The sequence below is a fragment of the Corapipo altera genome, unplaced genomic scaffold, assembly GCF_003945725.1.
Source record: "Corapipo altera isolate COAL_440 unplaced genomic scaffold, ASM394572v1 64, whole genome shotgun sequence".
Classification (NCBI taxonomy): domain Eukaryota; kingdom Metazoa; phylum Chordata; class Aves; order Passeriformes; family Pipridae; genus Corapipo; species Corapipo altera.
In genome coordinates this window covers 11,400,503-11,425,540 of record NW_020884893.1, presented here as the reverse complement: position 1 = coordinate 11,425,540, position 25,038 = coordinate 11,400,503, and the positions used below count along the sequence as shown (strand labels likewise).

Here is a 25,038-nt window from a genome sequence, read left to right as displayed (position 1 = left end):
TATTTCTATCAGGGTTTTAGCTTTCCTAACCTGATCCCTGTCTGCTCAGACAATCTCTCTTTATTTCTCCCGGGCTACCTGTCATTGCTTCTACCCTCTGTAGGCTTCCTTTTTGTGTTTGAGTTTGTCCAGGAGTCCCTTGGTCACCCACACAGGCATTTTTGCCTGACTTCCTCTTTGTTGGGATGCACTGCTCCTGAGCTTGGAAGATGTGATCCTTGGATATTAACCAGCTTTCTGAGCCCCCCTCTCCCTCCAGGACTTTATCCCATGGAACACTACCAAGCTGATCCCTAAAGAGGCCAAAATCTGCCCTCCTGAAGTGCGAGGCAATGAGTTTGCTGTGTGACCTCCTCGCTCTCCCCAGGGAGAGGATGAGAGGAACGGTGTGAACTGCAGCAAGGGCGACTTGGCAGAACACAGGGGAGAAAGTTTCACAACAGGGATGGTTGTGCAACAGAGTGGGGCTGGAGGGACTGTGCAAGGCCTTGAGCAACCAGAGCTGACATTGCACTTGCCCCAGCCATCACAATGGGGTCAGACTGATGATCTCCAGAGGTCCCTGCCCAAACCAGCGCCTCTGCGACTCATGCTCTGCACACCCACTGTCAGACACCACTAACCCTGCAGTCACCTTAGGCCTTGCAAACACAAACAACATTTAGCCACCAATTTCAGAATGTTTTGTCACCAATTTGAGTACATTTCTATGCATCAACATGTAACACTGTGCCTTTACTTAGTGACGCTTTGTTTTCTTAAGTGCTATAAATTAGAGACTGCTAACTGACAAAAAATGGGAAAGATAATATAAAAGGAGAAATAGCTGGAATAGAAATACAGATCTAAGATATCTGAAATTGTAGTTGCTGCTCTGATCTCAGTAGGGGTGCATATGCAGTAAGACCAACAGAAACGTTCCCGGAGACAGAAAGACATTGCACCAAATCAATTATCATCCCAGCACGACTGAAATTCTTTTTGTCAATCTTAGCACTTAACAGCAGTGTCATCTTTCCAAAGATGATCTGCTATTAATTCAACGCAAGAGTCACTCCGCTATGTCTTTAAAATTTTGGTAACAGGCAGCTGAAGACAAAAATCGATCACTGCTATTTGCAGAAGCAGATGCTGCTGAAAGATGACACCGCACCAAACGAGTCTGTGCCAAAAAGCATTTGACTTCCTAATTTTATAGGGTTAGACTAAAATATGAACATCTGACAGAAAGTGAGATCACAACTGTGGCAGAGAAGAGCCTTTTATGAGAAGGTCACCCCGCGGTGACAAGAAAGGCTTCACTGTGCATCTATTTTGGAATCTAAAGAGTTGCTTATGAGGATGAGCCACGAGAGCTCCCTGGAGCCATTAACGGCCTATCATTTAGATATGCAGTCATCTTTTAGGAGCTATATTAATTACACAAATGGAACACCACAGCTCTGTTGGGGCTGGTCCAGCTGACTGCAGAGTTGCAGGTTCGGGGTAGCTGTGCAGAGCCACAGGCACTGGGAGGGACTCTGAGAGCTCAGCACCTCCTGTGAAGAACAGAAGCCCTCCATGGAAAACTCACAAGTGCTGCCTGGTATAAAGTCACATTTAGAAAGTATAAAAACATCAGTATCGTTGTGACAACAGCAAAAGGTGTGAAACTAGTGGGTCCAAAGAATGCCGCAAGTTGTGCACAACAAATAAAGATTCTGATTTTTGAAGGAATATCATGCTAGGCTTATTATGATTTCACCACCAATGTTATCCTTCAGCACTGGAAAGCAAAGCCCAACTGCTCGTGGTACTGTGCAAGCTGAGACAGTCCTTACCCAAAGCACAAAGAGCCCAGACAAGCCCAAAGACAACTGACAGGTACAGGCAGGGCTCTGCAAGGAGCCACTGAGGTGACATCACCAACAGCCAGTACTGGATCCTCTCCTCTGCCAGGCTACAGCAAGGGCAGCTGGTAAGGAAAAACTTGAACAACAGTCAAGATTTCCAAAAAATGTGACCTTTCTGAATAGCTGAGGGAATGGAAGAGGTCAGTTTTAGTGGCTGACTGCAGCACACAGACCTCCTCACATCAAGCAAAAGATGACAAAGAAGGTGTAGAGAGCCTCCAAGCCATGTGCCTTTCCATATGATGCTGCAGGGAAAGCACAGTGATAAAGAAGAAACAGCCCAGTCAATCAAACCAGCAAGAGATTTACTTTTTATCCCCAGCAGTAAAGAATATCCATGAAACCAGATCATTCACTATCATCTAGTCCCAGAAATCAAAGGACTCATTTCGTTGATTCTGTCAAATTAGCTCTCACAATTGAAAATTTTCAGAAGCTTATGAGCTTCAAAAGACGCCTTCAGAAAAAAAGTGGGATTTACAAAGTCCTTGTATCTCTCTGAACAGGCTTGCTGAGTAATGAAACTAAAATTCCTGCTTTTCTCTAAAATTATTCTTCTTCTCTACTCAAACTTGACATCAGAAGAATCCTTGGTTTATTATTCTTTCCTCTCGAAAGGGATTGCAATGATCTACCTAGGGTGAATATTCTAGAGTCACAAAGCCTGCCATGAGAGAGTAAGATAACCTCAGGAGCATATTTTGTGTGCTCTTTAGTCAGTTTATACAGTTAATACTTAAATACCTATTCTTGAAGCCACAATGATAAGATTTCTTCCCTATATCACAAAAACTCCCATCTGGAGTAATAGCTAGGAGCAGTTGGGAGATCAAGCTACAAATTAATTTACAAAGATAATGTGAATCAATAACAATGAAGTGAACAATTACTACATTAGCAATATCAAAATAAACCGTGATTTGTCAAAGATTTCAGAGCAATCTTTAGAAAGACAACTGGCCTCAGCTCTGGAGAATATTTGTGTGGATGACAACGTGGCATCAGGAGCAACAAACCAAAAAAATTTTCAGTTGACTCGTGCTCAGGAAGTTGCATCCTGTGAGCAGGAGCTCAAAGCAGCTCTGCAGAGATGAGGGAAGAGCACTCTGAAGGAAGCAGAGCCATCACTGCCTTTATTCACACACAGTGACAGAAAGGATCCCCTGGGACAAGCAGCACTGTCTTCTGCTATTGTATACGAGATTATATAGTCCCTTTCACAGAGGGATCAAGATCTATTGTGAAGAAATTGGTTTGCTTTGTCCCTGCTGTTGACAGCCCTGCTGCTCTCCCCAGTTATAAACCCTCTCATTTCCACTCGGAAGTTCATGGGGAGCCGGTGGATATTCACTTGCTTTTAAGTAAGGCTCAGCTTTTCAGCATTCAAACCACCATCCCCCACACCCTTCACCTTCCCTCCTTGCCTTAAATTTATTCTTTTTTCAAATATCCAGTGTCATCTTTCATTTTAGTGGTCTAAATAAGCACAGATCTTCCACTGACTTCTCACATAACAGCCTTAGTCCCCAGCAGTCTCAGTAAGTTGCTGTCTGCTTTAGATTCAATTATGTAACTAAGACTGAAAATACATATTTAGGAGGCACAAAACAGTGCCTGATGATTATGTGCAAGCAACACTTCATCAATATTAAATTTCAAATGGAATTTTGTGTTATTTGCTTTGGGCTATTTCTTAGAGATCACAGATGAACTTTAGCAGCTGGGCAGCATAATTTGTACAGCATGAACAGGACTGAGTCATTTTGAGCAGCAGAGCAGAGAGATGTCAAATTATTCAACCAGAGCAAAAAGTGCTCCATCATTAATAAGTTCACCCCGTGGCAAGAGAAGCTGAGATTTCCTCACATTAAAAGCAGTAACACTTCCTATCTCTTGAAGCTTACGAGGACAAGTCTCCCCATAATTATGGCTTATCTCAAACTAAATCAAATCAGAACATTCCTGACAGGTTCTGCTATTAAGAACAAACTCCTAAATGACCATAAAAAACAACATTAGGTATCCTAAATCTCTTAACAAATAAGATATGAAAGTCATTAAGGAGAGGAGTACCAACACTCATCCAAAGCTAGTAGCATGTAGTTGAGAACCCTTTCAGGAAAAGGGGAGGAAATCCTCACAGTAATGAAAGCTGTTTAGGACCAGGTTACCTCCTCTTGGATCTCTTTTACATAAAAACTCAGACACAATTATAAATACATAGCAGCTTTCCTCCTCCATCCCAATGCTCAGTGCACACCTTATGTCTTTCACCTCATTAGCTTGAATTGTTAGTTCAGTCCAGCAACCACAGCGTGTGACAGGCAGTGAGATGTGAAGGTGCATCAATAAAGAAGTGAACATTTCATATTCTGCAGCACCTGCCTCAGGTTCTGATGTGAAACAAGCCCATCAACAGGGGTGCAGCCTGCAGGTCCAGCACCTGTGGGTAACAGCTCAGGTTCCCCAGACAGCACAGAACCAAGTGAGCACTTCCTAACTCCCTTTCTATTCATAATCCAGAAACTCATTTGCTTATCTAGAGAGAACAGAAAACAACATTGCAATGAACATTTCTTTTCCCCTGAAGCTTGAAAATCTGCAGGTAAAAACAAATTTGGTTTTGAACTCCCGCAGTGAAGGAATTTCAGATTTTACAGTTTTCCTTACTCCTGCTCAGGAGGTAAGCTTTCTCCAGGATTTATTTTGATCCAGTAGGGAGTGAGTTTATTCTTAGAAGAGACAGGTAGGTTACAGTTTTCCTGTATGTGCAAATGAAGGGAACAGTGATGTACTTACTAAGTGATTTACTACTGCTTTGTCTCTTGGTTGTCTCCTGAAGCACACTGCCTCCTGTATGCTGTTCAGGACTCTGGGAATCACGTTTCCCATTTCCCATCTTCTCTAAGACAATGTTTCTGCCCAGAAAAAGAAAAAAATATCCCCCCACTTTCTATCTATGCCCCACCATCACAAATACAGGAGTGCTCAATAATAAAGTGTTAGAAACAGCAAAAATAGCTGTTAAACACATACATCCTTTCTCCAATGTGTCTCTGAAAATATAAAAATTAACTGATGATTAACTGTGTCTCAGTGTTAAAGCTCTGTCAATTATGCAGGCCAGCCAAAGGTGGACAAGCATCCCACTGAGCCCTTGGACTTGAATTCTCTTCATGCTTCAGTCTGAGCCACTGTTTCAATTACTAGGGCCAGGAGCCTACCAGTATTCAAACAAAAAACCAACAGCATAAACAACTCCCCCCATTGCTCAAAATGCTGTCTGCATGTCCACACAGCTTAATACTCTGGAACAAACCCTGCAGGCCACTGTTTATGTCAAGTTTGCCAGCAAGGCTGCTATTAAAAGTCAAAAAAGTAACACAGCTGCAAGACTTATCTGTGAAGATGTGTATTCTCCACACCTCAAGAGTGGCAGTATGATGATTCTCACAGTTCAAGAACAATTTAATCAGTGTAGGAGTTTCCATAAGCAGCATGTTATTTAAACGCATAATGCTGAGAGTGTTTTATGGTCCAATCATCCCTAAATGGACCAATTTACTTTAAACACAGAACTGTACCACTGGACATTAATAACATTAAGTAGTGGGGAAGCTGCTGCCTACAGAGAGTTATTGCCTACAGAGAAAATCAGAGGCAAAACACAGCCAGTGTCTCTGACGTACACATGATGTAAATCCTGCCCAGACGTGGAGCTGTTCTCTGCAGGACCTGCATCAGCCACTTGGACAACATGCAACTGCACTTTTCTGGACAACTAATGAGATTACAGCATCCACAGCTACCTCAGCTACACACCAGGAATACTTTATTCAATTACAGTATTAATGCCATTGCATAAACCTTCTGCCACCCATACTCACTCTGCTGCTCACGTTACAGCTTTTACAGTCGTTGCTTTACATGAAAAATCTCAGTTTAATTTGTGGGGAAAAACTGTTTCCTGAGTCTTGGCAGTAATGTTTCTCTGGCTTAGGTTTAAGTGTCACCCACTGGCTGCCTCACAAAGCCACCAAGACTAACAAGCTTACTCTGAATCATTTTTCTAATAGCAAATTGCTAACTTTGCATCTTAGCTCATTTAATTTGCTAATGAAACCCGATTTCCCCTCAAAAGGGGAAATACTTTCTTAAAAGGACACAACAACCAGGCTTAGCAGTGTGGGCATGGTAAAAACATAACAAAACCCAAATCTGCCAAACTGTGTTATAAGAAGGAAGCCTAGAAATTTTTAAACATTCACAAACTATTATCTGGACATTATGTTATCAAGGTAGAGGCAACAGTGCTATGAAAGCTTCTGGTCCATCTCTGCACCAGGTGCTGCACTGAACGTGGGCCACGTTAACAGAACCCCCACACCCACAATTCTTCCACCATCTCCAGATCCCTCATTCATCTCCACCCAAAAACCAGACAGCCCAACTCACACCACTGCTGGCAGTTCTACATTCTCCAGTGTCATTTTATTTGATGCTTAAACAAGCAAGAGGCACTTTAATACAGAAAATAGGACACACTATAGTACCAGATCCCACTTTGCTTGGATCTGATCATATTGCAGTGTCCAAGGAAGGCAACATGTTTATCTGCTTTATTATAAAATCATGTTCCACTCTTTAAATTGAAGAGACAAACTCATGCAAAATTTCCTCTACCTAAAGACCTACAGGAGATAAAGCAGAAAAAGCACAGAGTGCACAAAGTGCTTCACTGTTTACTAGTATTATACATTCTCTCACAGAAGAATTTTAAAAAGATGATTCCAGACATATTAACGGTTTCTCCAGCTCTCCAGCACAATGGAAATGCCTGTTATTACAAATCATTGCTCGTCTACAGCTCTTCTAAGTTTTCCTGGAATAGTTTAACTGCAATCCATAAGTAATCTGTTCGCCATCGATTTAGAACTAAAACGTGTCGCAGCACAATTTAGTATCTGCGGTTTCAGGCAATCACTTGAGTGCTTTCAAAACCCGTAACAGAATGTCACAGTGACATTTTTAATGCTGCCTGACTATTTATATTGAGTGCCCAGAATAAAGCCAAGCAAATGAAAAGAATTTAGGCAAACACAATTACGGCTCAATTGACTGCAAAACAAAACTTCCCCTACTACATAAAATACAGGAGTTTAGGAGTTTAGGAATGCTTTTCCTCTGAGCCTTAGAAGTCATAAATCGATTTATGCAAGAATCACTTTGAAGTCTACTAGAAGTTGTTTGCACTTTCAAGGCTATTGGAAGTTGTTTGCTAGAGATTTCTGAAACAATCCTATCTGTAAAAGGCTGAAATACGATGCTCTAAACACTTTTTATGGTAACCAAACAAAAAACTAGTCAAGATACAGATTTATGTTTTTTTAATTAGAAGGAAGGGCTAGAACACAAGCTCAGAAACCTGCAGTTAAACAGCCCAAGACACCTAGGGAAGCTAAATTCTCCTACTAATGCCATCAATCAGAAGTTTTTTATTGACTTCAAATAGGTTCTATTGTGAGTCATAACACAAGCTGCCAAAAAAAACCCCAGATGTCTTTAAAAATATGCATCAATAAAGCTTCTTCAAACTCAGTGGTTTCCAAAGAGTGTTATTACATTTATGTTTAAGATTACAAAGAGAACTTGCTCCAGAGGGTTCTGCAGCAGGCTGATGAGCTTTACAGCTAAATCCATTTAACTGAACGTTATGAGTATGGAAATGGAAAGCTGAAAAATGGAGCTATAGGCAATTCTCATAAAGGGCAAGCTGCTCAGAGACACTGCCTAGCAGCACATCCCAAAAACAAAGAGAGCTGCTCTGTGCAGCAGCCAGCATTTCACAGTTATACTACCAAGGAAGGAGGAGAATGAGGTGTTAAGGACCATTTTCATTAACATTAGATTTCGTGGAATCAAGCTACAAGTTATTAAAATGCAGCAGAACCTGGAGCAGAGGGTGCTGAGGGCAGCTGGGGTTTATCAGACATTACTCTGTGAAGCCCATGGACGTGGAAGTGGTCCCTGTGTCAGCCACCACCCGCATCCAGGATCTGCAAACTCCTCCTCCAGCTGCCCCAGCACCTCTGCCACATACCCAGCCCTGAACATGTCACACAGCTGAAGAACAGAGTGTTTTTAAGAAGCCTGAAGCCCAAGGAGGGTTTAAAATAAAAATTCGAGTTTCCAGTCACAGAGATGTCGAGGTGTGGGAGCTTGTTGTGGAGCTCCCTCTTGAGGTTAGAGACGAGCCTGAAGTAAAGGAATTGCTATATCCTCATAACTGATTCTGCTCAGAACGAGAGCATGTCCTTGCAAGAGATACTATCAAAGGCATCTCCTCAAACCTCTGTACTCCACAGACAGCGTTAGATGCTTTTGAGTTACAAGCACTGCAGTCTTAGGAAGACAGTGAGGAGATAAATACGTGTCAAACACAGGGAGATAAACTCAGAGACACTTTATTTACACAGAGTTGGCAGCCACTGCAGGAGCAGGAGACAGCAAAACCTCCGAGACTGTGAGCCACGAAACGGAACAATACCCACTGATGATGAGAAAATAACAGTGCTGGCTCTTTGTAAAGAAACTGCAGCTTCACCAGGTTTATTTAATACTGTTCAAATGTCTCTTTCTTGGGGTGACAGTTTAGCTACCCTAAGCATCCATCCATCCATCCATCTCCCTGCTAGACTGACCTTGTTCCACAGCACCTGAGAGCATCAGCCCGGTGCCTTTGTTGCCACAAGCTGCCACATGGGCTGATACCTCTGGGGTTTAATGTGATGAATCAGTGTTTACCAGAGTCTGGAAAACTCTTTAAAGGGATTCTGCTGAAATTTCACTCTTGAACCCAATATCTTTCCACAAGCTTCAGAGGGCCCCCACAGGAAAGAAGCTTTCAACACAGAAATTCTTGAGGAAAGGATTTCTCCAAACTCCTGTTGAGAATTTTATCCTCTATCAGTAGAGTTAAAGGTTCAAAATCAGATTGCCAAGGAAGTCTTTTGGAGCAGTGCAAGAGACAAAAGAACAAGCCTTGCCTGTGATGGTCATATCTTAGTACTGCTGAGCCCCCACTCAGCATTTTCCTCAGTCCTTGAGCAAACAAACATTCCTGCTGGCCAGCTGAGTCATCCCTGACTACCTCTGCCTCAGGACTGTGAGGCTAATGGATTTCTATGAGAATCCAGAATTCAGAAAAAGATTCCTTTTCTTCTAGTCATACTTTTCCAGGAAGGCTCTCCTTGCCATTTTTCTTTAATCAGAGAAACATTTTCAACTCTTTTCCAGCTCAGGTTGTAAGGTCTTCCATAGACTATCAGTCACATCATTTTAAATCTTACATCCTAAGGCAAGGTTTGTAGCTTTAGTAAGCTTTCCTATTTTAGGGCAGAACTTGAAATGTCTCAAACAGCAACACACAGCTCATTCAGTTGTCCTCAGTGATTAGAGTAACACTAAAGAAACACACCACTCTAGAGAGATGCCAGCTCCTCCCACTGCATGTCCTGCTGTGCTGGAAACCTGAAAGATATTTGTCATTTCATAAATCTTCATTGGATGTATCAGTCCTGACACAGACTTGCTGCTTTCAGATGCCAGGTTACAGCCAGATCATCTTCTAAAGCAGCACAAGTTTTTTAATTAACCCTCTGCTAGAATCCTCCTCCTCTATATTCTGTGAGAAATACAAAACAAGCAAGAAAGAACTGACCCAAAAAAATTACCACCTAGAATCAGATCTTATTCAATCAGCACAGAAACTTCTGGAAATTGTGCACAACTCATCAGCTACACCAAGTGCAAGACTAAAAAGAATGAAACTTGGATCCTGAAAGGCTTCTCTACTGCCAGAGGGCATTGACCTAAAAGTTTTGGCTTCCTACAACCAAAAGACACAAGCTACCAAAAACATCGAAGCAGGCTGGCAATATATACAACAGCCCACATGAAGTCTTAAGGAATATTCTAGAAGTCAGAGATGTTCTCTTACTTTTCATGGTGCCCTCCTCCTCTTCCTCTTCCGTGTTTATGACCATGGTACCCAGCTGGGACTCCAAGGTGCCATCGTGTTCTATCATGGTGTTGGCTCCGTCACTCATGGTGTTCACAGCTCTTATGGTTCCAGTTTCATCTCCACTTGCCCTCACCATGGTGCCTGAATCGGTTTCATCTTCCTCCTGTACAAAGATGCCATAAATACATATTTACTGATGGTGGTGAAGTCCCACGAGGAATGTCTGTCTCCAAGGACACTGGCAAGGCTCACTAATTCAGAGGTTTTTACACACACACACACACACAGAAGCCACATTTGGTTTATGCACTTAGTTCTCCCCCTGTCATCTCCAAACAGGTAATGAAAAGTCTTCATACTTTTCTGCCAGCATGATAAATAAGAGAACAGATAAAATAACCAGCAGAAGCTTCTCAGTGCAAGTTGTATCTCATTTTCTCATTTCTGACCTGGTGATGTGTCTGTAAGAGTAGATTACAACACTTGTTCAGTCATTAGTGTTTCTATTCATGCAGCCAGTTCTAAGAGCTGACCTCAAACCACTATCTCAAGTGCTACAGTTCACTGAGGAGTCATTATTTAATGACAGCAACAGGTCTAAGTCTGCAGTGTTGGTGGCACATGGAAAGAAAACCCTCATCCTACTTTTTTTTCCTATCTCTAGCATTTAGGTAGTTTTACTTGCTCTAAATTTCAAAAGCACTGAAGAAAAATGAGCTCCATTTGCAAATCTTTGAAAAGGATTCAAATAAACTACCAAAGTTTAGTAATTTTTTTCACTGAAAATTATTTTTTATCTTTCCATTTGTTAACAGGCACTACTACTAAAGAAGTTGGAATTAACTGCTGTCAAGGTTTAAGAGACTGACTTTGTAGGAAAACACAAGCTCTTCAAATGAATTCTGGTGGAACAACTTCCTGGTAGAGAGTTACCTTAGCCAGAGGTAGCCAGAGGTGCTTCACTAAGTGTATATTGTGAGTAGGATTTAACAAAGAATAAGGTCAAAATTTCCACAATCCATTTAGTTTCTTGGAAATGTGGACCAGCTGTCCAGCTGCAGGAACACAAATCACTTCCTAGGTTTAGAGTAGAGCTTTTAGGTATCTCACCTTAGATGAGATGCTCAATTTAGTGTTGTTCTAAGGATGAAGTTCACATTCTTGATGTGTGACCATGGCCTTACAGATGTGTATTAGTGTAAGAGGGAAAACACAGGCATTGCACATCAAGCTGCAATACTCCACCTCACTGTCATGGAAAGGAAGAAGTAAACCCCTCCATGGTGTTCCCAGAATGTGTCAACAATGTCTACAAAATTTACTTCCCAACCTCAAAACCAGTAGCAAGAGAGGAGAAAACTACACAAGGTGTTAATGGAGGAAAAGCAGTTTTATGTGGAGATGAGTGGGTGAGAGGAAGCAATAAATTTGTTTGCTACAAATTTAACAAAGGACCACAGCAGAAGTTTCCACAGTGCTTGGGAAGTGCTTGGGAATGCTTTTCTGCTCGCAGACATGGAGCAGACAGGCTTTGGGAAAACACACAGACGACTCAACTCTGCTACACAGACACCATCTCTCAGCAACGTGACCCCAGATCAGTCAGAAATGCAGAAGAGAGAGTGGGGACAATACTCAGGGTAGGGACAATACTTGTAGAGTCGACATCATGGCAACATGACCCATAAAGTTACATCCACACTGAATAAATATGCAGCCCTAGACTGGAAAACCAGATGGAGAATGTGTTCAGCACAGACACTGTGGACCATGCTGTTCAAGTCTAACCCCTGAACAGGGCTGGCATACAATGCCTGGTGTTGCCCATTTCATTTATTCAGGCTGAAGCAGGCAGAGACTCAAAAAAAAGCTTTCAACATGCTTTTCAAATTCACATGCTGTAACCACTGAAACAAGGAGCTGAACTGCAATTCACAGCAATCCCCTGAACACTTCCCATGCCCTCACCTCAGGCTTCTGTCGGTTGCTCTTGTGTAGAAGAAAGTTTCTATAAGGGAGGTTCTAAAGCACAACAATAGTAAAACAACACAACATACTTATATCATAGTGCATCACAGATGATATCATCATTTTATACTAGCAGAGCAGTCTAAGACCTGAATCCACAATGAAAAATTCTCACTACTACATAAATAATATAATCCAACTGGGAAAATGTATCAAGTCTTCTGCATACAGGTCTTTGTAGCCCTACTCAATCACAGGTCTATAAGGTGGACAGTAAGCCACAGATGCTGCCTATCCCACCCAAATATAGCTTGAGCAGGGACCAAGCACCAGGTTAAACAGTCACAAAGCAGAAAACTCCAGAACTAAGTCAAATCCACTGGCAATTGAACAAAATATTGCAAAACCAAAAAACCAGAGCAGCTAAGCCTTATGAAAGCAGCAAGAGTTTGGACTTTGTACAGTGTTACTATTAAATACTCACTGAGTTTTCTTCATCCTCTTGATCCAGTTCACGCTGCTGAGCCTCCTGACGTTTCAGCTTGATGTCCATCGCTTCGTTAATCAGGTCTCGCAGGATTGAGACTCCTTTGGCACTTTTAACAAATGGATGCTGAGAAGTATTTTAAAAACAAATAAGCACTGCATCCGAAGCAAGGCGTAACAGTAAAAGGCTATTACTGTGGCCTACTTCAAATTAAATTGAGGTTTAACTCGAAACATGACTGAAATGACAATCCAGTACTTGTGTTTGGCACAGGAAGGAGACATCCCACCCTCCAAAGAGATCATGCTGCAAGGGCCCTGCTGCTGTGAGACCTTGGGCTCATTCCCCCCTCCACAACTCTGCTTACTTCTCTCCTTAGCAGCTTAGCTGTCAAGAACCAGTTACACAGACCATTTCCATGCCTAGACCATTCTGAGCAACCACTTTCATTTAGCCTCCCCTGTTTAGTGTTTTAAGTTTCTTGGCAGTGCTGGTGAGAATTTGAAAGTAAAACAAACCCAAACAAAACCAACATCAAACTCCAAAAGCCAAAACAACAAAAACAACCCAGAGAAGACAAAGGAAGTTGAAGTTAGACTGGTTCTCAGAGAAGAAGTGAAAAGCTGAAGTTGAGTGTGAGTTTTTTAAAACTGAGATATTAAAAAGTAAAACCTGTAGTGAACAGGAGCAGCGAGAAAGGAAACCAAACATCCCAACAGCCACACAGCACTGCCTACCCTGGCAAGGCTTCTCTAGAGCTTATGTTCTAGTAAGAAAAGGCAGACCTGCAGCAGTTGTGTTGCAGTGGCACGTTGCTCCGGGCTCTTCACAAGACACTGTTTCACAAAGTCAGTGAAACTGTCTGACCAGAGCTCTGGTTTGCGGAACGTTGGGGGGGGGTTGGTGGGAATCATGAAAATCGCCTGAAAACAGAGGAATATCCTGGAATTCCAAACAAAGCTTAAAACGTTCCAACGACACAATATAAACACACCCAAACACACACTGGCACTAAAGGATGATGGACATTGCCACGTTTGCTGCTTCTGAAGAGTTCGTGCCAATATTACACATGAATCTGCTCAGAGGGATCGAGTAGCAAGAAAACAGACTTTTCTCACTAGGTGCTTCCATCTGGCTGAGCCATTATGTGCCCCAAAAGGCATGAATATGCTAACTTCAAATCTTAAAAAATTGTGCTTGCATTAAAAAAAAACAACAAACACTTTGGATAATCCAGCTGAAAATATGTTTCTTCATACCCAACACTGAGCTTCAGCTCTGTCTTAACAGAAGAGGATTGTGATTTTTTTTTCTTCCCATGCAGATTCTTCTTGACAAAGACCTGTTTTTCGTTTAACCAACACTACAAAAAACTGGCAGAAAACAAACAACTTGCACTAAATTAAAAGCAAATGGCAGGTTGGTATGTTACTCAGCCAGCTGCAACAGCAAACCCTTTCCATATAGCAACACATTTTAAGAGGCCACAGTCCTTACCCTCATGGGATGAATATCTGCATATGGTGGCTTGCCTTCAGCCATTTCTATTGCAGTGATTCCCAGAGACCAGATGTCTGCAACACAATTATACCCAATTTCCTGAATCACTTCTGGAGCCATCCAAAATGGGGTCCCTATAACTGTGTTCCGCTTTGCCATGGTGTCCTGAGAAGAAGAGAAGGATAAAGAACCAGACAGTGGCAACTGTATTAGCCACAAACACTCATTAGTGAATTATCACCCTAATTATCTTGCATGCACACATATTATTAGGCTCAGCAGGACTGGGATATGGAGGGCTGCAAAGAGGAATTGAAATGTCCTCACAGGAGTTAAAAATATCCCGAAGAAAACAGCAAATGCTATTGTAAGCCATTACTCAGGTATAACAGCTTCCACAGAGCAAGCTCTGCTCTAGTCTGTCACTAGTTTACAATCTCATTATGCTGATGTGAAGTGCTAAACAACAGCTATGAACAGTTTCTCAGTCTCCACAAGCCCATCACACTCACAGACAGATTAAAAAGACAAACTGAAATGCACACAAACATCTTGGTTTTACTCACTGTAAGCTGTCCTGCCACTCCAAAGTCTGCAAGTTTAGCATGTCCCTCTGTGTTTAGCAATATATTTCCAGCTTTGATGTCCCTGTGTATTTTCCTCATAAAATGCAGGTACTCGAGTCCTTTCAGTGTCGACTGCACTATTGTAGCAATTTCCTCCTCTGTGAGCTAAAGAAGAGAAGAGTTGCTGCCAACCTGGCAGTGCTGAGACACAGCACTGTAGTGCTTTGGTCTGTATGTTACTGAGATTCACTAATTGCCATTTAATTGCCTTCACTAAAGGAGGTGACACTAATGGGGAATTAGTTTGTGACTGACAGCATTGTGTAGCAAATTAGATTATAATCAGCATACACATACACACCTACCACATTTCACATACCATAACCCTTTCCCAACTTGTAATTCCTACCCTGCAATAACCAAAGTAGGGTAGAGTAGAGTCTTACTTGGAATCAGTCTGGCTTTTCAGGAAAGCCAACACACCCAAATCTGCTCCTCTGATTAAATTATCCAGATAACCAAAACTCAATTAATGGAATCACCCTTTCTCAGTTTCAGAGGAACAAGGGACCTGCACCTGAAGTTATGGCAAATGGTTGTCAGGCATTGAACACTGTAAGAATTTCCTTGAGCTGCTGGACACCCACACTTCCCATCCACACATTCAAAGGAGAGAGGACGTACAGTTTTGTTTCGTAACCGAATAATGTCAGACACGGATCCAGCGCCGCAGTATTCCATCACTATCCACAGGTCCGTGTTCTTAAAATAGCTGCCATAATATTTCACCACATGAGGACTACGAAATGTGAAAGAAAGAAGAAAACAAAGGGTCAAATACCAGTAACCAGCATCACTGAATAAGCACAATACACACTGCTGAACCCCTAAGGATGTTTTAGAAACTCAGCGCTGAAATGCCACCAAAATCCTGATCAAAAGTGTTCCAAACTACCCTGAACCCACACAGGGCTACCACAGTCCTGCCAAGTCTGTTCCCACTGCTCATATGACCTGCCAGTAAGTCACTTCAGGGAGCTAAACTGTCAGACAACAAATCCTGCGGAAATGAGGAGTGATTAGCCTTCAGTCTGGTTTAACCCCCTGGACAGGGTTACAACAGGGTCAGTGCTGGGGCAAGCAGGAAGGCAGGACAAGGGAATGGGAAACGTGCCACAGCAGTCCCTGGTAAAGCTGCTGCAGAGCATTTGGCACCAAATGGAAACATTAAATAAAGTCCACAATTTGTTGGGAAACAGCTATCATGTTCATTGAAAGGAACATTCCCCCATAGCTACACGCACCTATTTGTTTCTACAGTTTAGCCCAGGATATATTTTAAGATCTCAGTACAACTGTCTCTCTGTGAGCTATTTGGCTGCACAAAAAACCAAACAACCTAGTAAAGTACATTGGTCTGAGAAACCATCTGTTCTCTGGAAAAGGTAAAGCTGAAACTAACAGAAAGAATGTCCCTGATTTTATGGGAATGGAGCTAAGGAACAAAAGTGTGTTTAATCTACTCTCTGCTGAACATTTTCTAATGAAAAACCAAAAACTAGCAGGTCAGTCACACTGCAGTGTCCCATTATGCTTGCACAGAAAACGTGATGCTCCAGTGATTCACTCCCTCTGCTGTTCACAACTGTAAGGTCTCATTTTAGGCCTTAAGATATTAATATTTAATTTAAGAGACACCTAGTAATGCTGTCCAAGTTACACAGTAAAATTTTTCACAAGAAATTTCTATTCAAGTTAAGTTTTGCTGTCTGCCCCCAGTCACCTGCATTTACAAACAGGGAGAGTGGAGTGCAATAAGAGCGAGTGGGACCACAGTTTTATACTGCTCATGTAATTTATTTTAAATGGCTTTCCATGCCTCAAGTCCTTCAAAGTAGTGTTTCTTAAAGCCAGATTCATGACACCAGAAGAAATGAATGCATTTTAAACCTTCAGCCTTGGGCACACTTTGAGAAGGTCTTCCCTACCCACAAGCTCTTCATTAGCCAAGTCACTGCAGCATCTTTTCCCACAAAAACATGCAAAGACAGCCCAGAGAGCCAACCATCAGCCCATCAGCAGAGCTGCCAGCAAGTTATTCTGGGGATGCTCAGATCAGCTGGTCCTGCACTGGAGCCTGCACAGGCAGAAAACAGCCGGGAAGGACAGTCCTGCCACCCGAGCAGGTGACGGCACGTAGGTCGTGCACATGCAAGAGCAGTCATGCGTTAGTGGCTCCCATCCACGTGCTCCTTAAAAACAAAACCAAAAAAACCCTTCTTCTAAGAGTTTTCTACGTCCTGTTTAGAAGCCATCCCCCCCTGTGGAGGCAGGAGCTGCTGTTTAGCACACAATCAAGTTACCACTGCTCGACAAGCGACGGTGCACGGGCAGAACCGCAGCAACCGCTCACACGCTCGGCTCGGGGCTGGCAGCAAGTGCAGGGTTATTCGACTGAGTGCTCTCTCGTTGCAAGCTGAATTTTTGTTGTCTTACCTTTGCACTACCCAAACGCTCAGTTAACATGACTCAGCTGATACGAGGTAACTTGATTGTTCAAGTCCGGCCTTTCAAAAAACATTTAAGGCAACATCACGGCTTTTATTCGATGAAGTGCCAGATCACAGGCAACACTTTTCCTCACATCCCAGTGATGGGTTTTGCAGCACACACTTACCTGTCACATTGCTGCATTATGGATATTTCTTTTATAATTTCTTGCAGGTCAGATTCCACAGGAACTTGTTTAATTGCAACAACCTGACCCGTTTCTTTATGAATGGCTTTGAACACACTGCCATAGGAGCTAGGAAACAAAACATGAAACAAACACTGAAATGCACTAACATTTTAAAAATGCAAATATTATGGCTTTGCTTTTTGCAAGTGTAACCATCAAGGAAAACGTATCCTTCTGTTAAAAATATTTTGTATTTTAACATAAATAATCACTCTGGTAGTTTCTAAACACTGCAATACAAATAAGTCACAGCACACTGAGACCGTGAGAAAAGAGCCAACCATCGTGACATTGACAATAGCTTTGGAATGGCCTTTTGCACAAATCCAACAAATAAAATTCTCTCTTTCCAGCATACAGTACAATCTGAGCACCAGTAAGAACTACAGCCCTGGTCAGATATTATCATTCGTATTTGCAGCTTCTTTCATACAGCAGCCAGGCAGATTTATAACTCAGTTTTTCGACATGAACTGCTTAAGGCAGCAAACATGCCAGTCACTGACTGTTCCCATGCTGCTCTGCCTCACCAAGTGGCACAATGCTGCTGAAGTTCACTTCCACCAGGCAGATCTTCCACAAGAGGTACCCAGGATAAACTACAAAAACCTCTTGAGTTCCCACAGGGTTCAATCAACTCCAGGCTGGCATTTTTCAACAATGCTTCAACTCCCTACTGCTGAGCCATAAGCTACTGTTTGGATTAAGATATCACACTCTTGGGAAACAAATTCTTTATTCTGTTACTAACCAAACACTGTCACTATGTTAGTACATACCTTTGCAGAAATAGGCTCACAACAAAAATGAAACAGCAGAGACCACTGAACACATCCCCATTACAGAGATTTGTCCTCAGAGACATGTACATTGGGCCCACTGGAACAGAGCACGTACCCTTCTCCAAGCTTCTCCAGTACATCAAACACTTCTTCAGGTTGTTTGGTTAAACTGTCTTCATCCAACTTCTTCAGCTGCCTGTACGGGCAAGAAGAGAGAAATTATGGCATTTAATTTTATGGCAGTTTGGGCTTTGCTGAAACAGAAGAATAAACAGCACAACTCAAACGTACAAAAGGCTTGGTATGAAGTAAATTGATTATCAAGTAAGTTTATTTCACCTGACAAGAAGAGTGAATATTATTAGCATCCAACAGCAAAAATGGACTGGGAATTACAAAAGAACAGAATGTTCTACAGCTCATCTTGATAGAAATGCATTCCAGGATCTCTGTGCTGGTGGTCACATCCCAGCACAGTACAGCAGAGTCTAACAGCTATTGAACATATCTGCTAAATTTCAATATCTGGAATGAAAGGATACCTACCAAGGCCAAGCAAAAGGGAACATCATCTTCCCTGATGCTCAAGAGTATGGGTGGAATACATTTGTTGGGAGAGCAAGAGGAAACACTGGTCTCACCTGTACATTTTTAACATCAAAAGTTCAGATCTTAACTTTGTGGGCCTGGATACATACTAGGAAAATTCTATCAGGAAAAAAGAAAAAGGAAACTGTATCTGACTACTGCAGTATCTTAAAGCCATGCCTCTTAAATGTATTGCTAATATGAGTCAGTTGAAATACTTCGTGGGGAAAAAAAAACATGCCATGTGATGTGATCCTGCACTTGGCCCCCCTCTCCCCTGGTACAGCTTTTAGGGAGATTCCATACACAAAGCAACAAGATCAATCATATTTGTTTCTGTCCACAGGGAAAGCTGTTCACCAAACCTTCTGAAACATAACAAAAAGTTCTGAAAACTAAGTATTGTATTGTCAATGATACAGTATTCAACTGCCCACAAACAAGCTCTTTCATTTTCACACCAACTAAAAAAAAAAAATTAAAATATCCCAAACAACAATAAAACACACGACAAAACCCCCTCCAATCTCCCCAAACCGGCTCATATGAGTTTTTGAAACACAGAAACTTATGAGTCTCAGAGCTTTTAGCACTGCCTGGTCTCACAGTGATCAGTGTTTAAAGTGAAATACGTGAGAACACCCGCAACTGTAAATTAGTCCTGAAAGCTCGAACCCCTACTGTTAAATATCAAGAGTCCAGTCACAGGCATACTAATTTTTAAACTAAATATATAACTTTTTTCCCCAATTTCTTCAGAAGCAGAGTGAGAAACCGCTCATTGATCCCTGGCTACTACATTCATGTACAAAAGCCACACAGGAGGAGCAGCTCGGGCATGGAGCACATACAATGGCTTCCTGAAGCAAAGGAAACATTATATAGAAGCAGACTCAGGAAGTGGTGAAATACTGAAAGTAGTCACTAGCTTCCCTGCACAGATAAGCATTAAACAGAATGTTACTTGCCCTTGTGAAAACAGGGAGGGAAGAAGGTGTGGGAAAAGGGGGGAGATGAAATTAATATATCCATCAGCAACCACATAAGCCACCATTTCCAAAGAGCCCAAAAAGTGGGGATGTGAGAGGCAGACCCCTCTTGCTGAAGTTGAGGCCTAAATTCTATCAGCATAAAAGGGGGAAAAAAGGCTTTTAACATACCCAGGCACAATAACCAGACAACCACCGTGCCTGCAGCAAACAACCTAATTTCTGCTATAGGCCAGGAGCCGAATTACTTTGTGCTGTCTGGCTCATGCAGAGCACTCGCTGCTGTCGGGCACACGCCGCCTTCCTCCTGGATGTTTATACAACGCGGATATAACAGCAGCACAAACCCAACCTCACCTTTGTTGTTATTCAGATCTAATCTGAATCACCTGCCAGCTAAGCACCGGCATATGCAATTACAGAATAAAACCCAGTTTTTGCTTTTAACAGACGATACATCGCTGTCCGTTTAACGAACCGAGCCAATCTCGCTGAGGAGCAGCGCCCGCAGCTTCCTTTGTTCGCCGCCGATTCCCCGGGCCCCAGCTGCCAGCCGCTGATAGGATTCCGACGGGGACACTTCATTCGAGCTGCCGCCGATCTCCAGCTCTCCCTCCGCAGCCCGGCCCTGCCTGGCGCTCCGAGATAGGCGGCTCATGGAGCTCAGCCCAAACCCCGGGATGCTCCGGGCCCGGCGGGACGGCGGAGGTGCCAGGGCAGGGCACCGAGCTGGGCACGGCCCCGGCGCCAGCGGACCCGCACGGAACTCACCCGGACAGAGACGAGAGGGAAAAACGAGCGACCGGGGCTCCGTCGGGACAGGTGGGCACAACCCCGGCACAGCCGCGGTACCGCTGCGAGCGCCCGCAGCCGCCGCCTTCTCCCCGGCTCTGCAGCTTGAGCCATTCCCCCACCACCTGCGCTCGGTGCTGTCCCAGCACTTGCCGGCGCCGCTCGGGGCGAAGCCACCGACCCCCGGCGCCCCTCCGGCCGGCTCGGAGCGGCCCCGCTCCCCCCGCTCCCCAGGCCGGAGCATCCCCGGCGGGGACGCGCCCCTCGCTTACCGGCGCGGGTTCCGCAGCTGCACCGTCTCCATGTCGGCGACTCGGCGATCGCGGCGCTCGGTCCCTCACCGCTCCACGGCTCCCCCTCCCCGCTCCATGGCTCCCCGCCCCGCCGCCGCTTCCGCCCGCCGCCGGATGCCGCGGGGAGCGCCCGCCCCGGCCCGCCGAGGGCGCGGCTTCCCGGGCGCGATGGCCGCGTCCCCCGGTGCGCTGCGCCGGGCCGGCAACGAGGAGTTCCGCCGCGGGCAGTACGGCCCGGCCGCCGCGCTCTACACGCGGGCGCTGCAGCAGCTGGAGGCGTCAGGTACGGGCGCGTCCCGGGGCGGGGGGCGGGCGGGCGGATCCCGGCTGGATCCCCGCTGGATCCCCGCTGGATCCCGGCTCTCCCGCGCAGGGGATGCCGCCGCCGAGGAGCGCAGCGTGCTGCTCGCCAACCGCGCCGCCTGCCACCTCAAGGACGGCGCCTGCAGCCTGTGCGTGGCCGATTGCTCCAGGTGAGCGGGGCCGGGGTCACCGGCGGGCCGGAGGGCGCTCGGCTGCTCCCCCGGCCCGCTTGTGCGGCCGCCCCGGAGCCGCCCTGGCTCACCCCGCTGTGCCCCCTCTGCCGCAGCGCCCTCGAGCTGGTCCCGTTCGGGATCAAGCCCCTCCTGAGGCGGGCGGCGGCTTACGAGGCTCTGGAGAGGTACGCGCTGGCCTACGTGGACTACAAGACCGCGCTGCAGGTGGACTGCTCCGTGCAGGCGGCGCACGATGGAGTCAACAGGTAACGCTGCCGCCAGCCTTGCTGCATCCCTGCAGCGCTGTCAGGAGCAAGCTGGGCCCCAGCTTGAGCAAAGCAAGGCCTGGCCATGCTCCCTCTGCCTGCCTGAGCCCATAGGTCCTTTCAAGATGCTGGCTGATTTCTCTGGGACTGTTTCTGCTTTGCTCAGTGTCTGGTCTAAGGGAAATAGTAAAATACAAGCTCTAGTGCCCTATCCTTTAAGCATCTCAATGCTGACTGCATTTACAGGCTGCTGTAGTCCTGTTCTCTTCCTGGTGCTTTCTGTTTCTGTTCATGGCTTGCCAGACTGAGGAGAGAAATGCATGTCTCTTGCTCACCTGAGCACTGACAGCCCCAGCCCTTGTCCTGTGATATTTTTAGCCCTGTTGACACAAAGAAGATCTTTTCATAAATGTCCTGCCTGTAGAAGGAACCTAGTTGAGATGCATGTAAAAAGATCAGGGGAGAGGTGCTGTCCTTGGTACACAAACTGGATTAAAAGTGACCCTGCTGGCTACTGTGTGGCCCATCCAGCCAACAGCCAGGGTGACTGGGAGCATCTCTTCCAGGATGACTAAAGCCCTGCTGGAGAAGGATGGTGTGAACTGGCGTCAGAAGCTGCCGCCAATCCCCACAGTGCCTGTTTCTGCCCAGACAAGGTGGAGCGTTCCTTCTCCTGGAGCCTCTGGGGCAAACACTCCTCCTGCAACTGCACCACGGGGAAAACCAGGTGGGAGCATGCCCTTGGGCTGGGCACAGAGCCCTGCAGCTCACAAGGGTGATGAACAAGGCAGCTGCCACACCTGCTCGGTGTGTCTGCAGCTGGGGCTGCAGCCTGGAGAGACCCAGCCCAGGCCACAGCCTTTTCATTGATTCTGGTCCCCTTGGTGTCTCATCTCTGGTATGGGGGTATTTGTGATTTCTGGGATGCTGTGATGTTCTTGTTGGTTTTACAGTGTTCTGTATCCTTCCACACTGTTTCCAGACCAGACTGCTGCTGGCATGGAGAGAGCTCGAACTCTGAAGGAAGAAGGAAATGAACTTGTAAAGAAAGGAAACCATAAAAGAGCAGTTGAGAAGTACACTGAGAGCTTAAAGCTCAACCAGGAATGTGCAACTTACACCAACAGGTACTGCTCAGCTCTTTGCCCAAGTACTTCTTGGCCCTTTATAAAGGTCACTGTGGTACTTCTGGCAGAGCTGTCTAACGTTTGCACCCAAACTAACAAATAAAACAAAACCACCTACACACATCCACCCCAAGTGCAGTCTCCCCTGTTGTGTAACATTCTTTGATCAGGTACTGCAAAACCCTTGGAGACAGTGAAGGGCCTACTCCCTTTAATGCTTTGTCTGCCAGGACTGGGGTATTCTGAGTGGCCTGTGTTGTCCTACAAACCACAAAGTACTGTACTTAGAGTACTTCTAAGGCAGTTGCAGCAAGCAGAACATATGCTGCACTGGTATAGACAGGAACCTGCATCCTCAAAGTGCAGGTTCTTTAGCTTCAGGGTCTTTAGCTTCAGAGCAGGTTGCTCTAAACATCCTCCTTTTTTTTTTTCCTCTTTAAATCGAAAAACCATTTCCTTTCTTTTCTCCTCCTTTTAACTGAAATAAACTTGGGCTCAAGAAGTAAGATGACATAACGTGTGAGAATCAAGGCTGGTTTTGGAGCCCAGCTTTGTGCTCCACTGGGACCTGCTCTGTATGCTGCAGCAGTAGGTGCTGTTTTCAGCCAGAGATCTCTAACCAGGTATCTGTTTTGCAGAGCTCTCTGTTACCTGACCCTGAAGCAATACAAGGAGGCAGCACAGGACTGCACAGAAGCTCTGAAGTTAGATCCTAAGAACGTGAAGGCACTCTACAGGCGTGCTCAAGCATTTAAAGAACTGAAGGTAAGTGAGGAGTTTTTGAAGGGTTTTAGGCTAGGACTAGATGCCTGGTTGTGCATAATCAGAGCCATAGGTGTCCTTTAGAACTTGTTTCTGTGCTAGACAACATCTGCCAACAGGTAGCTGAGACCTGTATGGGCTGAGAGGGCATTTTCTTTCACATCAGTATTTGGATCTCATGAGTTTTTCCACATCAGGTCCCTTTCCTAGAGATGCTGAAAGCAGCTGTGTGTTGTGTTGAGCTTTATCTTTTTGTGTCTCCTGAGAAATTCTGGAGGCAGCGCTGGACTATGCAGTGCATTGGTCTTGGACTCAGAACCCACCTGAGTCATGAAATTATCTTCTCAGCCCTAGTTTAAGCATGTTTTAGAACAGCTACATCAATGCCAGGGCTTGATTAGTTATAGAGAGGGAGTCACAGGCTTACCTGTGTTGCCTTTGCCTCTGTTCCTGCCTCTGTTCTCCAGCCTTAAACTGCATTTTTAACACACTAACCCTTAAAAAATCCTCTCTTTCTAGGATTACAAATCAAGTATTGCTGATATCAAGAGCTTGTTGAAAACTGAACCAAAGAACACAGCTGCACTGAGATTACTTCAAGAACTGAACAGAGCCTAGGGTAACCAAGCAACAAGGAAAGCTTTGTTTTCCACTGCAGGAGAAAGCTTTTTCCCTTCTGATGTTGTTACAGGGACCAATCTTGATGCAGGATCGGTATTGAAATCTATCTTCCACTGCTGCTGAGATCTAAGAGGTTCTGTACCAGCATAAGGAATGTTAAGACACAATCTGTATCAAACTCTATTAATCTGGCTCTAAGATCATGCATAGTTTTAATGCCCTTCCCTGGTTGAAGTCAACTTGCCTGTAACTATTGGCCTCAGGGACTCTTTCCATGCTGGCTGAGATGCATGTGAAGTGGCTGTTCTTTCTGAAGAGCTGCAAACAGAGGGTTTTTTGTCCTTATTCAGGTGACAGTTTTGCTGCATTTGTGCTGCTATTACTGAAATAAGGTGGCTGCAAGAACTGCTGTAGTTGCCAGAGCACCACATACCCTTCTTGTAACGGGGGCACAGTTACTTGCACAGGGCTGAGCTTGTTCCCTCGCCCCCTTGATGCCTGCTGGCCCTCAGCTGGGTTCTGCTGCTTAGTGTGGCTGGGCAGATGTTTACAGTAGCAGCTTTCTTTAGTTATTCTGCACATTTAAGAAAACAGCAGCAAGTTAACCCTGCCTTGTTACACTGTGCACTATTACAGATTCTGGGTGCTTGGGAATTTTGCAATGGTTTTTTGTCTTTTTTTTAAAAAAAAACCACTTTAGCTCCTCTGTGCCTTTTGGAGCAGTTGCTGTGGGGTGTTACAGGGAGGAGAATTTTCAGTAACATCCCAGCTGAGGTCTGGCTTACTACTTCAATGCATGTTTATGCTTTTTGGTCTTCTCCTGATCTGGTATTGATGGCACTGATTTAAAATGGTAGGTAAAGAGATAGTTGGAGTTACTCTGTGAACTGTTAAAACCATTAAAGCCATGTTTATTTTCAGTTTAGAGCTGTGTTTTTTATGGGATGGAGGGTATAGGGGAACTGAAACACTTGTTTAACCACTTCACACTGTCCCCCCTTTTTGTTAGAGCACTTCAAGCACTGCACAGGGCCCTGCTCTTTCAGACAGTGGCCTCAGCTCTTAGTGGCCATTAAAGTTAGGGCTCAGAACAAGAAAACCTATAGCTCCAGGGACACTGGGGCTGGGAAGGACATGCCAGTGGGAAGCACAGCACTGCATTA

General features: G+C 44.7%; 2 protein-coding genes across 3 annotated transcripts in view; one reads left to right on the top strand and one right to left on the bottom strand.

The window, feature by feature from the left end:
* STK4 (serine/threonine kinase 4) overlaps positions 1-20,746 on the bottom strand; it is a 46,348-nt gene extending 25,602 nt beyond the window's left edge. Inside the window, exons 1-9 of one of the 2 annotated variants that reach the window (XM_027646359.1) lie at positions 20,603-20,746; positions 18,077-18,157; positions 17,117-17,245; positions 15,124-15,238; positions 14,440-14,604; positions 13,871-14,038; positions 13,156-13,293; positions 12,368-12,496; positions 9,892-10,078 (exon numbers count right to left, since the gene is read on the bottom strand). In XM_027646359.1, coding sequence (XP_027502160.1) covers positions 9,892-10,078; positions 12,368-12,496; positions 13,156-13,293; positions 13,871-14,038; positions 14,440-14,604; positions 15,124-15,238; positions 17,117-17,245; positions 18,077-18,157; positions 20,603-20,634 — 1,144 coding nt within the window. In that variant the 5' untranslated portion in view covers positions 20,635-20,746. Of the gene's footprint in view, positions 1-9,891; positions 10,079-12,367; positions 12,497-13,155; positions 13,294-13,870; positions 14,039-14,439; positions 14,605-15,123; positions 15,239-17,116; positions 17,246-18,076; positions 18,158-19,895; positions 20,009-20,602 lie in introns of those variants that run through there. The other variant, XM_027646360.1, reaches the window with a different exon arrangement.
* TOMM34 (translocase of outer mitochondrial membrane 34) lies at positions 20,599-24,795 on the top strand. The gene is made up of 7 exons (XM_027646362.1): positions 20,599-20,906; positions 20,997-21,096; positions 21,213-21,365; positions 21,932-22,092; positions 22,348-22,492; positions 23,131-23,257; positions 23,774-24,795. The coding sequence occupies exons 1-7, from the start codon at positions 20,633-20,635 to the stop codon at positions 23,870-23,872; spliced, it is 1,059 nt and encodes a 352-aa protein (XP_027502163.1). The 5' UTR covers positions 20,599-20,632; the 3' UTR covers positions 23,873-24,795.
* The last annotated feature ends 243 nt before the right edge of the window (positions 24,796-25,038 follow it).